Source organism: Monopterus albus, unplaced genomic scaffold (assembly GCF_001952655.1).
Source record: "Monopterus albus unplaced genomic scaffold, M_albus_1.0 scaffold41.1, whole genome shotgun sequence".
In the NCBI taxonomy this organism is placed as follows: domain Eukaryota; kingdom Metazoa; phylum Chordata; class Actinopteri; order Synbranchiformes; family Synbranchidae; genus Monopterus; species Monopterus albus.
The window spans coordinates 4687881-4702435 of record NW_018127921.1 but is presented as its reverse complement, the minus strand read 5'-3'; the positions used below and the strand labels follow the sequence as shown (position 1 = coordinate 4702435).

The window sequence follows — 14555 nt, the reverse complement described above, 5'->3', positions numbered from 1 at the left end:
CTCCTTCTCCTCTGCTGCCCATGGAGGCTAATGGAGGGGACAGCGGACCCGGAGGCAAGTCGGCACTGCTGAATCAAATCAAAGAAGGCGCCCAGCTGAAGAAGGTGGAGCCGAAAGAGAGGCCCGTGTCCAGCACCGGTAGAGACGCGCTTCTGGATCAAATTCGACAAGGAGTGCAGCTTAAAGCAGTCAGTGTTCATTTATCACACACAGCTCAGCTCTCAGTCAGCTGTCATATGCTATAACTTTGGCTGCTCTTGCCATCTTCTTTACAGAGGGATGACAACACAGATTCAACTCCTACCACCCCGGGCTCCTCGACAGGCATTGTAGGGGCCCTGATGGAGGCAATGCAGAAAAGGAGCATGGCTATTCACTCTTCAGGTAGTGTATATACAGGGACACAGTCAACATCGTCTCAACCAGCATACTATGTTATCATCCTTGTTTTGAAGTGGAATTCCAACCACAATGAACAGTTATCCTGTTTTTTACCCATCATGTTCAGTAGAAAGTGTTTAGAGCTAGATGTCAGTAATAACCTCTAAACAAAAACTTTCCCAAGTATAGATGGCATTCACACTCATTCAACTCAACATTATATAAAAGCCAAATTTTACTTAAGTGAATTAATCCATAGTTTTTTTTTCACGTTGCACCTTAAATATTCGAAAACAGAAAAATATTGTAAGAGTGACATGACTGACAGAGGCATAACCAGATACAGCTAAGAGAGGATTTTGTAGTAGAGGTTTATTTCACAATACATGTGAGTACATGTACTCGATTGATGCCACACAAATACTTTGAGCAGGTGCAGGCGCTCACTGTGTCCACATGACATTAAAACTCTAGACAATGTGTCATGAGATTTTCATCACTTCCTCATCAGTCTCAAACAACCTTGTGATTCTTTGTTCCATCTTAAGCCTCTTATTGGAGGAACTATTTCTTTCCTGTTTGAAAGTTGTCCTTAAAATATCTTCAGAGAAACTTCAGAGTAAAGGTCGTCTCTGTGACACAAATATATACAGCTATTCTGAAGTTCTTGCTACTGCAAAAATGTGAATCTTATCTGGAAAGGGAGGCACTTTGGGGAATTTAATTTGTTTGAATTATCATATGGTTGTTTTCTCTTCCACAGAAGAGGATGATGACGATGAAGATGATGAGGATTTTGAGGATGAAGATGAATGGGATGACTAGAATTGTTTTTTCCACCTCTATACCATAACGGATGGTTATAACACTAAAAGTTGTTCTTGTCTTTCTAAAAAGAAATCTTCAGTTTTAAAATGATAAATGTAAATGTTATATCAATTTGCTGTATATTTTTGTTGCCTTTATGCTTTTTTCTTATTAATTTGTGCAATACCTCATTTAATCTGTAAATGTTTGCCATTCTCATATCTTGTTGCTTCGTTCTCTTCGTCATGTCTGTCTGTGTTCCTCTTGGCTCCATCTCTGTCTCTAGATCTGTTTTCCATCTCTGCATTTTTTTTTTTCCTCCTCCGCCCACCTTCCCAACTTTTTGATGTATTTATCACCTCCATCTGTCACTCAGCTTCCCAGCACACGTATTCCCTCCCTGTCACTCTCCCATGTTCCCACATTAATGTACATCAAGTTGTCTCTTGAACCTTAAAATTGATTTTTTTTAATTATTTTTTTTAACCAGTTGTCAGGGATTGAATTGGAGGGCTTATGAAATTACTTGACACAAATCCTTCATCAGTTGTATCATCGTTGTTCGTCAGGAGGAAAGAAATTGAACTATTTTCATACCCTTTTGCTCTGTAGCTTATTTTTACTTATTAAAATGATCCTAGTTTAACAGTCATATTTTCTTAAAACAAAGAAGCAAATAAGAAAAAGATCTTTTTGGGATATATAGCTTCACTTTCTGTCATCTGTAAATTTGAGTCTTGTTATATTTTTGCACAGATTGAAAGAGACTCGATGCATAAATACGGGACATTTTCAGGTCTGTATCATTATGGAACATACATAGGCTTTAAGCAGTGAGGCAACATAAACTTGGATGTTAAGCATTTTTAATCGTTAACACACAACACTACACACAGTTAACACAGGGAGGTAGCCCACAGTGTTGTAGGCGGCTATCTGTTGTGAATTTTAGGGTTTTCATGTATTTTGGTCACCGTCACACTACAGTTTTTTTTTTTTTCTTGTTCTATCTTCTTTTTTTTTTTTTTTTTACCATAGGAAGCAGAATATTAATAAATGCCTGATTGTTGGAATCAGGTAATTGATCATGTAAAACCTGAGGAATAAAGACATTTTAGTTTTACACATCTGATGCTTATTATGGGTCTGTATGGTAAGTTACTGTACAGAAACTGTGGGACTAAAGTAGCATTCTTCCTGTTATAGATACTAAGCGCTGACACAGTGTGGGGTGAAACATTAGCTTCGCGACATTAAGACAAGTATCTGAGTATCCTTGACTAATCAGTAAACTGTGAGGTAACATAGAAATTGTTCAGTGGTCAGTTACTCCCTAGGAAGGCCAAACATGTTGACATGGATTTTGTGTCAAAGCTAAAAAATATTTTGCAATAATTTTTACTATGCTTATATTTAAAAGTAGATTCATCACTTTACTAAATGCCAAATTGTGACATCAATTACAAAAAGGATTTTAAAATCTGCTTCTATATTTTTAATAAAAGTAGCAGCTGCAAGTCTTGGTGTAGTGCACTCATCCAAATTGGCTCAAGAAAGTGACTTATTTGAAGCTGTGATTTCAGCAGTTAAATTATAGCCTAATATGACTTAATCTGAATTTCTTACAAACAAACTGAAGTAGATTTGCCTCTCTCTTTAAGGCAAGGCTGTGTAACCTTTGATAAACAGCAACTACTGTGACTACAAGTAACAATTATGGGACATTGCTAATTTTAAAATCTGCTATTACAGTTGCACAAATGAAGAGGAATGGTGTATGTCACAAAGCAATAGCTATTTAAAATGTGTTAACTTTTCATGGTCGTGCCCGACCAAGGAACATAGTACCAGCAAAACCCCTGAGTGAACTGAATTAAACAATGGTGAAATTAATGGCATATGAATTCAACTTTTAATTTGTAGGAAGAAGAATGTGTTATTTCTTCTCTCAACAGATCACTTAGTCTTGCTTTAAATTTTCACACTGAAGGACACTAGAGTTGCTCACTTTTTTGTCCTTTAATTGTGGAATACAAAGCCTGGCCTTCCAGGGTTTCTCTATTGCAGCCATGTTTGCTGTTACAGCAGTCGCTAATGTTAAATTATAAGTCTTCACTTGCACTTATGAATTTGAACCAGACTAATATTTTGTGTCTCTTCTCACCCTGATAATCCAAGATCCAAAAGCAGGATTTGTTGGGTGTTTCCTCTATAATATTAATAATAGTAAAGCATAGACCTTATGTAAAGTGTCCTGAGATGACTTCTGTTGTGATTGGTGCTATACAAATAAAATTGAATTGAAAAGAGTAATAGCATTAAAGTACCACTATGGCAGACCAAAAATTCTAATCATATTAATTGAAATTAAATGTACCAACACTACCATTATTGTTAAATTAATGAGCTGCATACTTAGCAGCTAGACCTGGCAATTTAATATTTGACATTCCAGTCCAAGGAATGTTAATTTTGCACATGCTAATACAGCTAATCCACAGTGAAAGAAAAAAAAAACAACACAGGAAAAGAAAAAAGTACAGACCATTTTTTTGCCATTTAGCAATAAGAGGAATGTTTAAATTCTGTCTTGGAGTTACACATTGCCACTTGTTTGATGTAAGAACTTACTTCTGTCAAATATCAAGATACTTTTTGAGGATGGAAAGCTAGCCATGGTGTTAGTTTCTGTAGGTGACTCGGTTAATAAAATGTTATGGATGTCAAGCCTTATCAATGAGGCAGGACAAATAATGACGTCTTACATTGTACACTCCAATAAAGGGTTGATATTTACATACTTTGGGCATTTGAGCTTCCTTTAGATTCTTTTACCTTCACAACCCGCCATTCTGGAAACCTTGGTTTCAGGATGCAGAAGTTTGTAAATAAAACTTTTATTTCCAGTGATAGTGCTGGTTAATTTTTGTGTTTAGGATTTCATGTCTTAAGTTTTCATTATTTCCCTTGTTTCAGGTTTACAGATTTGAATTACTGATGGAAAGAGAATGTGATTCAAGCACAGACATTGTTGCACTAATGTATACGAGCACAATCATGTCTGTCAAGCTTGTAACTTGAGTATTTGCATCTGTTTGTAGGGAGTGATGAATATAGTCCTCATCACCTACAATAAACAGGGAGTTGGACAGATCTGTTAACAGCTAAGCAGAGGATTGTCATGCCCTTTATATCGCTACATTTCACCCACAGAGCCAGGTGAAATGAAAACTGGGTGAGTGAGGGAGAAAAAAAGTAGCTAGTATCTCTCTGGAACAGCGTGTGTTTGGCATGACAGTCCTGACTTTCATGTTTCCTACTTGGAATTGGTGTGGCTCACACCTGTGGATCCATTAACAGCAATACACGTCTATAAATGTGTGTGAGAGGCAGAAATAGTTGCTGAAAACATCTGTTTACCATGTTTCTCTTGTGTATGTGGAACAGATAAAGTCCGATAGAAAATTAATTGGACGGTGCTGATCATTCCTCATGGTTCTCTCATGTGTCCCTCACTTGTTCTGTGGTAACGATGCACATTTGTGTACTTGTTGTGAAGTGTTAATTTTTTTACCATGACCTCTGACCTCCTGCTCTGTTGCCCATGGCAACCACTGTCAGTTAATCGATCCACAAATTCAGAGTGTTTTCATTCAGTCAATCAGTTATTGACCAATGGGACACACACACACACACACAAGGTTTTGGGCCAATCAGGAGTTTTGTTATAGTGACGAGAATAATGAGGCTCAAACTACTGAGGATAATATATATATATATACACACAGTGGGTATGGAAAATATTCAGATCCCCTTAAATTTTTCACTTTTTGTTATATTGCAGCCATATGCTAAAATCATTTAAGTTCATTTTTTTCCTCAATGTACACACAGCACACCAGTCTGTGGTCCTGAGCACTCTGGAGAAGGTTTTCGTCCAGGATATCCCTGTACTTGGCCGCATTCATCCTTCCCTCGATTGCAACCAGTCGTCCTGTCCCTGCAGCTGAAAAACACCCCCATAGCATGATGCTGCCACCACCATGCTTCACTGTTGGGACTGTATTGGACAGGTGATGAGCAGTGCCTGGTTTTCTCCACACATACCGCTTAGAATTAAGGCCAAAAAGTTCTATCTTGGTCTCATCAGACCAGAGAATCTTATTTCTCACCATCTTGGAGTCCTTCAGGTGTTTTTTTAGCAAACTCCATGCGGGCTTTCATGTGTCTTGCACTGAGGAGAGGCTTCCGTTGGGCCACTCTGCCCTAAAGCCCCGACTGGTGGAGGGCTGCAGTGATGGTTGACTTTCTTTGACTTTCTACAACTTTCTCCCATCTCCCGACTGCATCTCTGGAGTTCAGCCACAGTCATCTTTGGGTTCTTCTGTACCTCTCTCACCAAGGCTCTTCTCCCCCGATAGCTCAGTTTGGCCGGACGGCCAGCTCTAGGAAGGGTTCTGGTCGTCCCAAACGTCTTCCATTTAAGGATTATGGAGGCCCCTGTGCTCTTAGGAACCTTAAGTGCAGCAGACATTTTTTTTGTAACCTTGGCCAGATCTGTGTCTTGCCACAATTCTGTCTCTGAGCTCTTCAGGCAGTTCCTTTGACTTCATGATTCTCATTTGCTCTGACATGCACTGTGAGCTGTAGGGTCTTATATAGACAGGTGTGTGGCTTTTCCTAATCACGTCCAATCAGTATAATCAAACACAGCTGGACTCAAATGAAGGTGTAGAACCATCTCTGGGATGATCAGAAGAAATGGACAGCACCTAAGTTAAATATATGAGTGTCACAGCGAAGGGTCTGAATACTTATGACCATGTGATATTTCAGTTTTTCTTTTTTAATAAATCTGCAAAAATGTCAAAAATTCTGTGTTTTTCTGTCAATATGGGGTGCTGTGTGTACATTAATGAGGAAAAAAATGAACTTAAATGATTTTAGCATATGGCTGCAATATAACAAAGAGTGAAAAATTTAAGGGGTCTGAATACTTTCCGTACCCACTGTAAATAAATATACATATATATATATAGTGTTAACAATTGTTGTGACCAACACAGTAATGATAACAACTCTATGACTATACCTTTTATTTTTTGTTGACCCGTGTTAGTTCTCTGTTGCAGAGCTTATGAGAGAGATTAGTCCAGGTATGGCACTTTCCACCAGTGTGACAGTGCTACATGGATACACTGCTTCCATAGAGACCTTCAACAACACACACCCTCATGCAGAAATACAAAAGCATTTATAGAGGCAACAGCTTCTATAAATACTTTGTATAAACAGCTGCTTGACTTGATTTAAACATAATACACACTGTAAATCATTACATTAATTTGTACTGCAGATTTTGGACAAGGTGTTTTTGAGTGTTAACACAAACATAACTAAATATCTGTTTCTTTCAGATAACATAACTAAAAATGTACAAGATGTAAGTATGGTCACATGATTCTGTTGCTGTTAAAGCTGAATACAGCAACACAAATTAAGTATTAGGTGAATTATTCTCTTGCAGTTTGGACAGCACAAAGAATCACTGGTGCCAATCTGACCTCCATGGAGGACCTGTATACCTCATAGGTTAAGAGGAGGAGGAAACCTCTCACACCCTGGTCAAAAAGTCTCTGAACTCCTCCCCTCTGTACAGCACTACAGGACATTATATGCCAAAACAACCAGACACAAGGACAGTTTCTACCCCCTCGAACCCAAGACTGCTTGACAACAACTGAACAACAATTGAACCACTGCAGTTACCAGGTTGAAAGCTCTCCTGTATATAAATTTACAGACACAGTTTCTCCTTTTTGATTGTACATTGCACATTTCCTATTCCCTGTTTTGTGTGTGTATGTGTGTGTGTGTGTGTGTGTGTGTGTGTGTGTACAACACACTGAGAGCCTCTGCACCAGAGTCAAATTCCTTGTATGCTCAAACATACTTGACCATTAAAGATGATTCTCTTTCTGATTATTGGTGAAATTGCTTTTTAAATGTACGTGAAGCTAAATTTGCCTTTTAGGAGTTCAGCTGTGTAGAATAGTATTAATTTGTCAGTAACACTGCAGGCATACATTAGTGAGTAATACTAAGGTCAAGGGTGCCTGAGTATTGTGGAGCTTGGTGACCTGGTGTACTGCAGCTTAGTGTAAAAGGAGAGCATGAAAATGAAAATCTTTCATTTTTTTTTTTTTTTTTTGTGGTGTAGAGACTTGTATCATATTTCTCCATAGAGAATAAAAGTTCCACCCTGAAAATAATGTCTTGAATTCTGTGTGAGGATGCAGTGACCTCCCTGATTGACCCCATTTGCAGACAGGAAGCCTACATAGTGTATTTTATGGATGACTTATGGAAGGGTTCTCTTATTGACAGTTTGAAAGATATGACAAAGTTGACTAGAGGAAGTTTTATTTTTAGGAGACTTGGCTAAAGGAGCACTGGGCACACAGAGCAGCTGTACTTGGAAAGACCATTGAGCAGGCTGGTTTTTGGCATAGGGAGTCTACCCAGTAGTAGTAATTCTCTAGTAGTTTTGCAGTAATTTGTAATAACTTAATTGGATAACCTGTTTTTAATACTAATCTAGTGCAATTTTCAAAACTCCACAATGATGAATTTCATGTAATTTCAAGATTACTTGAACATCTTTAATCTAGAGAAACAGTCTTCTAAAAACGTCTGGTATGCTTTGAGAAAGGGTTTTTGCCATATTGTAATTTGTAGTTTTCTTACTGGTGTCCTGTTCCTGACGGTGCCATCTTTGAACAGCTGCACTATGGATTTAGGAGTCAGGGAACTCTCTCAAGACACATAAGCAAATGTAAGAACAGGATTAGGAGGACTAGTACTAATAGGTCACAGTACTCAGCCTCTATATTCTTTAGCTTTCATTCTCTTAACTGCCATCCCCCTCTTGCATGTTCTTGGTTTCTCCTTCCAAACTAGTCACCTCTCTCTCTCTGCACCTGATGCTTCATCAGCCTCACTAAACCTCTCCCTCCTTTTTTGTCAATATGTATCCTTTGACCAAGCAGCTCCATCAGTTTTTGGATCTCCTAAGGTGACCCCAAAAGTTGCTACTACCCAGTAGCTTTGAGTGGGACCTACTGTACCTATAACATTAAACTTTTACCTTGTTTTTGCCAGTGGTGAAACATTGTATTTACATTGAAACAATGCAACTTTTTACAGAAGGAATAACACTTCCCTCTACCCAATAAATGAATAAAAACACAATCTTATGAGGGCTACATTTAGCTAATTTTAGCTATACTTGAGAAGGTAAATATTGTCCTATTATTAACATTTTGATGACTTTTGTTGTTTCAACTACTTCTGCTAGTGTTGCATTGTTTTAGAATTAGCATAATCTTTGAATTGTCACTTTGGGCCACAGTGGCAGCTGTTTCATAAAAGTTACATTGGCTAATTCTAAATAATATAGACTGTGCCACAGGTTTATGTAGCAATGTTAGAGAAAACATTTTTCAAAAGTTACATAGTCTTGCTTCTTATTACATCCTGGTATTTTTGTTTAAAGTTTAAAGACTACTACTCAGTCCCAACACTTATTATGCATTGTGAATGTTTTCAAAGTGCACAAAAGCCCAGACTGTCATAGGTACTAGCTGTTGTGGGCGTATTGTGATTGTGTCAGAGTGGGAAAATGCATTAGTGATGTTTGACCAGCAAGCTGACTCTGATAAAAACAGTGGCTATGTGTGCCTCCTGTACCACTGTGTAACAGCTTGACCCCTTTTTTCTAAATCACCCAGTAAGCAAAGAATGAGAAAACAGTCTACATACTTTGAGTGATATTGTAAACACCAAATGGCTATATTTAGAAATTAACACATAATTCAACCCACAACGGATTATATTTACAATTTTACAAGAAAAGACTGAATTAGAAAACAGATTAGTAAATAGCTCAGTTTACTTATTTCAAAATTAAAATACAAACACTATTTTTTATTATGCATAAACACTTAAACATTATCAAAATGTAAAGATATTATTGCAGTGCAAAGAAAGTTCCAGTATATTTTGTCTTTCATGAGTGAGAATTCAATTTTCACTTCCTCAGTAAACCCAACATTTTTCACCTTGTGTCTCCATCTTTGTTGGCCACTCTATGGTCATGATTATGCAGATTTCCATGACATGGAAGACTTCTTTCATTTCTGCTTGTACTATTGCAGATAGTGTGGTACTTCCACCTGAAAAATGACAATGGTATATCAGTTTTATATGCAGGTCATACAAATATTTTTAAGACAATAATGCTTTTTTATGAGATACCATATGATGGTGTATAAAGCTAGGAATGAGAGGGATGGGAAGAGTCACTTGTTATCCCTGCGTAACATCAAAATGTTAGCAATTACCACTTCTGAGCCATAATTACAAGAATGTAGTTTTAAAACTGCAGTTGCTGTGAAAGGGCTTCTTTTCATTACAAGGAGTTTAGCAAATTTATTGTGGTTCATTTTTTCTGGTTGTTAGCAGTCCACACTAGTCAGACTGAAACTTTCATCAGCTGTGAAATTTTCATGTTGCATCATTATGTTCAAGCAAGTTGATAAAATAGTTTTACATTTTATGAAATATGCTTTCTTGACAAGCCATATAGTAAGATCAACAGCACTTTCATATCTGCTAAGCTAAGATCAGCTAACCTTAGCATCATATAAACACTGGAACCAGTTAGATAACACAATTTGGGTATTTGTTTAACTAAAGTGTAAAATTAAGGCTGTGTTTGTAAGAGATTTAGTATGTTAACTATGACCTCAATACTAAATATATAATTGAATTGATACATTTATGCCAATTTCACCAAAAACTGAAACAATTTAAACTTCATAAACAGATGTTAAGGCAGAAGTGTTGTACTGAAGTGCATACAATTGTACAGGTGTACCTAATAAAGTGGCTGGTCAGTGTATGTGGCTATGGTACAGACATGTTTGTTCCTACTTGTCATTTTGCTTTCATAAATGTATTATCATGATATTTTTCAGAGCTCAAAAAAATTGGCCCTGTCTATCTATCTGGACATTATATCAACTCTGTCCTCAGTGGTGTCAAGAAATGAAGTGTTTGTTGCCCATTTTGTTGTATGTGTGTTTGTGTGTGCTGTGGTGTCATATCTGTCTTTATCAAAGCTCCAGCGAACAGCTTCTATAAATACCTGCGCTAAGTGGCAGGAATTTCACAGCTAGGAGACCCCACCATCTGAGGGCAGAGCTGATTTTCCACTCTAACAATGTAACAAGCTGTGCTAAAAGCGTCAGCCAAAGTAATGCTCTCGTCAGACAGAAAATGGCAAGCACTCAAAATAAGCACGCAAAAGCACAGTTCAGGCATACTTTACACGTCCCTCTTGTAAATGTATTTGTCTTACTGTCTGTTTTCCATCCCTCTTTCATTCTTTCAGAATCAGAATCAGAATCTGCTTTATTGGCCAGGTGTGTCAGACACACGAGGAATTTGGCTCTGGTGCATCGGCTCTTTGTGTCAGTTTATCTTCTTTCCCTCTGTGAGAATACTTATCTGGTTTGGTTGACATTATTTTTGGCTGTATGTTGGCCCATCTTTATCTCTGTGTGTCCCTCTGTCTAGCTGTGGTGGCTTGTATAGAGTAGACATAGAACACACCATGTCAGCCACAGAGATGACTCAGACACCACTGACTTTGTGTCGTCCTCATCTAAAATAAAGCCTCTACTTGTTTAGTTTGCCTGTAGAAGCCCTCTGCAATTTTGCAATAAGCACATTGCTCAACTGCTTGTTGTTGTAGTGTTTCACTCAGCAGATTGTGAAATAATCCAGACTCAACTGCATACAGTATTTAGTGGACAATACAACTGATACTGCTGCTCATAACAAGACTGGAAATGAAATGAAATGAAAAGCAAATTTTGACTATTAGATAAAAAGTGTGTTCTTGTTGCATAAATCCTTCTACTCACCCGTTTCAGGCTGCGGATGTTGCTGTTGCGGATGGACTCCATCAGCTGGTCATGGGCTGACCTCATTGGTGTGGACGGCCTGCTACTCTCCTCCCCTCTCCTCTCCACTGACACGGGCCTCAGTGCATTCTTGAGCTCCTTCAGGATGCTGCTCGTCTCATTGTCTGTCCTTGACTCCTTCCCCTTTCCCTTCTTGCCTTTTTTCCCTTTTGTTTTTGTCAGCTTCCTGCTTCCCGCCTCATGTGCCTTGATGACCTGAGCGATCATCCTGGTGGGCTTCTTCTTCTCCCGCTGTAGGGGAGGAGGTGGCGGTGGAGGTGGCGGTGGAGGTGGGGGAGGAGGAGGGGGAGCAGGAGGAGCCTGTTTTATAGCCAGGTCACTCCGGGTAAGTTTGGGTGAGGACCAAGGAGAGTTATAGGGTGATGAACTGGGTGTACCTCTCTAGAGCCAGACAGGAAAATACAGTAGATCCTCATAAATACATGGAGCATTATTCTGAAGACAGGGTTCTTGCTTGGACTGAAAAATGCACGTGTAAACGCTAGGCAGATTAAAATGTTGTAAGTGATTTTCGGTTTGCATATGACATGTTGTTCAGGAGTACAAATGATTTCAGGTTCCATACCAGTGCAGTAGTTCGGGGCTTCACGGCTCCCTCTGTCACCCCCAGTTGCCCCTGTTGTTTCTGCCTTTGCTCCTGTAGACGCTTTTGTCTTTGACGATCCTGGTTCCTGGTGAGGATCCCTGTCATGCTCATTCTGGGACCTGGTAAATTGAACTGGTAACCCAGCCTGATCAAAGTGTAGTTTTCCCTCAGAATCTTAACCATTTCCATCTCTACCTGTAAGAGTTGGTTGCAGACAAGAAAACCTGTTAACCAGGGTATTGTTTGCACAGAGAAAGATGGTTTGTTTGATTATGGAAACTAAACAGGTTGAGATGAGAACTAACCTGTCCTCCACACATGTGTCTCTGGTTTTGGAACCGAAGTTCAGTCAGAGTGTTGTTCCCTGGAAGTGCTTGAACCAGGGCCATCACACCCTTCCCAGTCACATAGTTGGATTCTATATTCAGACTAGTGATGGATGAGTTTTCCCTGAGCATCTTAGCAATGGCCAAAGCGACAGGGTCATCCGCTCGGGTGTTCGCAAGGCTAAAGACCCGCACATTTGTGTTGGACCTCAGTGATTCTGCAAATCTGATGAGGGTTTCCTAAGAAGTAGGTAACAGTCATTACATTTTCAAGAACATAAGAGAACTTCTTAACATGAATGCATATACTCTAGAATATAAACTGACAAAATATATAGCACACTAAACAATCCCTTTAGTGTTTTTGCAGTTTTTCCATGCCAGATACAGGTCTGTATTTGTACCTGTGAGATATCGTCAATGTTGTTGAGATTAACCTCTGTGAGTTCAGGATCATTATTAATAACCCGCTGCAGAGCGTCATCAACAACAGTTGGGTTTCCGATGGTGTTGGTGTCAGCAGGTGGAGGTGGGGGAGTCAGTCTCATAGGCTCCACCCTCTGAGGTTTTAGTAGCTTTGGGGTGTCAGCCCACGATGTGTCCTGACCACAGTCCTTTATGGGTTCAGGTGTTGATTTATTATTTTGTTCTTCCTCCTCCTCATCATCTTCTTCCTCTTCTGTCACAGCTTGCTCCTCTTCCTCACTCTCCTCAACTCCTTCTTCTTCTTCTTCTTCATCCTCATCCTCCTGTTCCTCTTCTTCTTCCTTCCTATTATACATTTTCTGTTCTTTCTCATTTTCATCATCTTTGTCATCGTCTGCTTCACTGTCTCCTGTTACACACTCCTCCTGTTCTTCATCCTGTATTTTGACAGTTATTCAATGTTTGAAATGCAGTATTGTAATCATCAGTATTTGACTTCTTTAAAACTTGAATAAAATATACATACTGTAAAGCTACATTAACACAGATGATTTAAAGAGAGCTGTAGAAACATTAGTGATTCGTTATGTTTTCCTTACTTTTAGTACTTCCTGAATTCCATCTAATAACAAACAAGCTAGTTTTGCCTCTGGCACATTTACCAAATGCTAAGCAAATCTAAAATAAATACCATCACTGACCGGTTTGGGCCTTCCTCCACCCATCTCATCCTCCAAAAGTCTACGTGTCTCATTTTCCCAATACTTCATGAGGGCCTCTCTGCTGAAGGTGCCTGTTGGAGACTTGTCGGTCTGATCCCTTTGTCTTAGTCCTATGGGCACATTGGCATCAGGATCAATGTCCGCCAGCTCTTTTTCCAACTCAGCCAGCTCCTCAGGACTGAGAGAAGCCAAAAGCTCATCCTCATCGACGTCTTCGTACTTACTCAGCTCTCGACGGTACCCAAAAAAACTCATGGCCAAAGTATGACGTATGAAGACAAGATAGAATTAGTTTAAACTAACAAAGAAAGACCAGTTTTTTAGTTGCATATGATATAGTGTAGACCCCAAAATAAAGGTGAAGTTTGTGGATTGAGATCACAACAAAAGATAAGTTCCTCTGCGGTTGCTGAAGATCCAAGGATATTAGGGGACTGGAAATTGAGAGTCCAGTCAAGGAGATCCTTGCCAATGAAAGTGATTGGACATACTTGGTCTAGTTAAAAGATGCTTCTGGTGAGCGCCTACTCCGGTTTGAACCAGATATGCCCTGGCCAGCCAAGATAATGTGAGGGTGAGAGTGTGTGTGTTGGTGTCCTCTCCTGCACTAATCTCCTCAGCTGCTGTTTGGGCCTTAAGAGAGGGATCAGAGAGGAACGTACCATGTGGGCCCCATGATGTAGCGTCTTTTTTTAGGAGGCACTGTTCTGACAGACAGATCCACAAAAAGAATCTGAGCTCAGAGACTGTGTGGCCTGTTAGTGTAACCAAGGCCAGGGTGGCTTTGTTCATGGCCAAAATAGACCATTGGGATCCAACAGATACACAAACAAAAAAAATAAACAAAGAGTAATGAGGAAAAGATAATTGATAGGGGTTTGGATGTGCTGTTAAGAGTTACAGATTTTTGCAATATGTGACCTTTAGACAGTAGTATCATCTGAAATTTGTACTGTTTTTTCGGTTTGGTTTTTATTTTTTCCCCTGACTCATTAACTGCCTAATTTTTTGTTGCTTAACTTCACAGTTATGTTGATAATCTCTTTTAAATTTTAGGTCAGGCTGAGAGCAGGTTCACTCACCTGGAGGTTTTAGAATGCAAACCTGCAGTGCCACTAATCTTACACTAGCATACACTTACATTCAGAGCACATGTGTAAACTCTTCTACATACAGACACCTGAATAGCTCATCACGCCAAATCTCTACCTGTCTGGAACTCAGGATGTATTGTTAGAACATTGTGCTGATATCAAAC

General features: G+C 39.1%; 2 protein-coding genes across 2 annotated transcripts in view; one reads left to right on the top strand and one right to left on the bottom strand.

Annotated features, from left to right (window-relative positions):
- LOC109959795 (neural Wiskott-Aldrich syndrome protein-like) overlaps window positions 1-3970 on the top strand; it is a 26690-nt gene extending 22720 nt beyond the window's left edge. Inside the window, exons 10-12 of the mRNA XM_020599444.1 lie at window positions 9-188; window positions 276-384; window positions 1145-3970. Of these exons, the coding sequence (XP_020455100.1) occupies window positions 9-188; window positions 276-384; window positions 1145-1206 (351 nt within the window). The 3' untranslated portion in view covers window positions 1207-3970. The remainder of the gene's footprint in view (window positions 1-8; window positions 189-275; window positions 385-1144) is intronic.
- A 282-nt stretch (window positions 3971-4252) lies between these two features.
- lmod2b (leiomodin 2 (cardiac) b) lies at window positions 4253-13552 on the bottom strand. Its single transcript, XM_020599443.1, is given in 6 exon segments — window positions 4253-4315; window positions 11178-11648; window positions 11842-12018; window positions 12129-12389; window positions 12554-12984; window positions 13273-13552. Coding segments are annotated over 6 exon segments (1683 nt in total).
- Between the last annotated feature and the right edge of the window lie 1003 nt (window positions 13553-14555).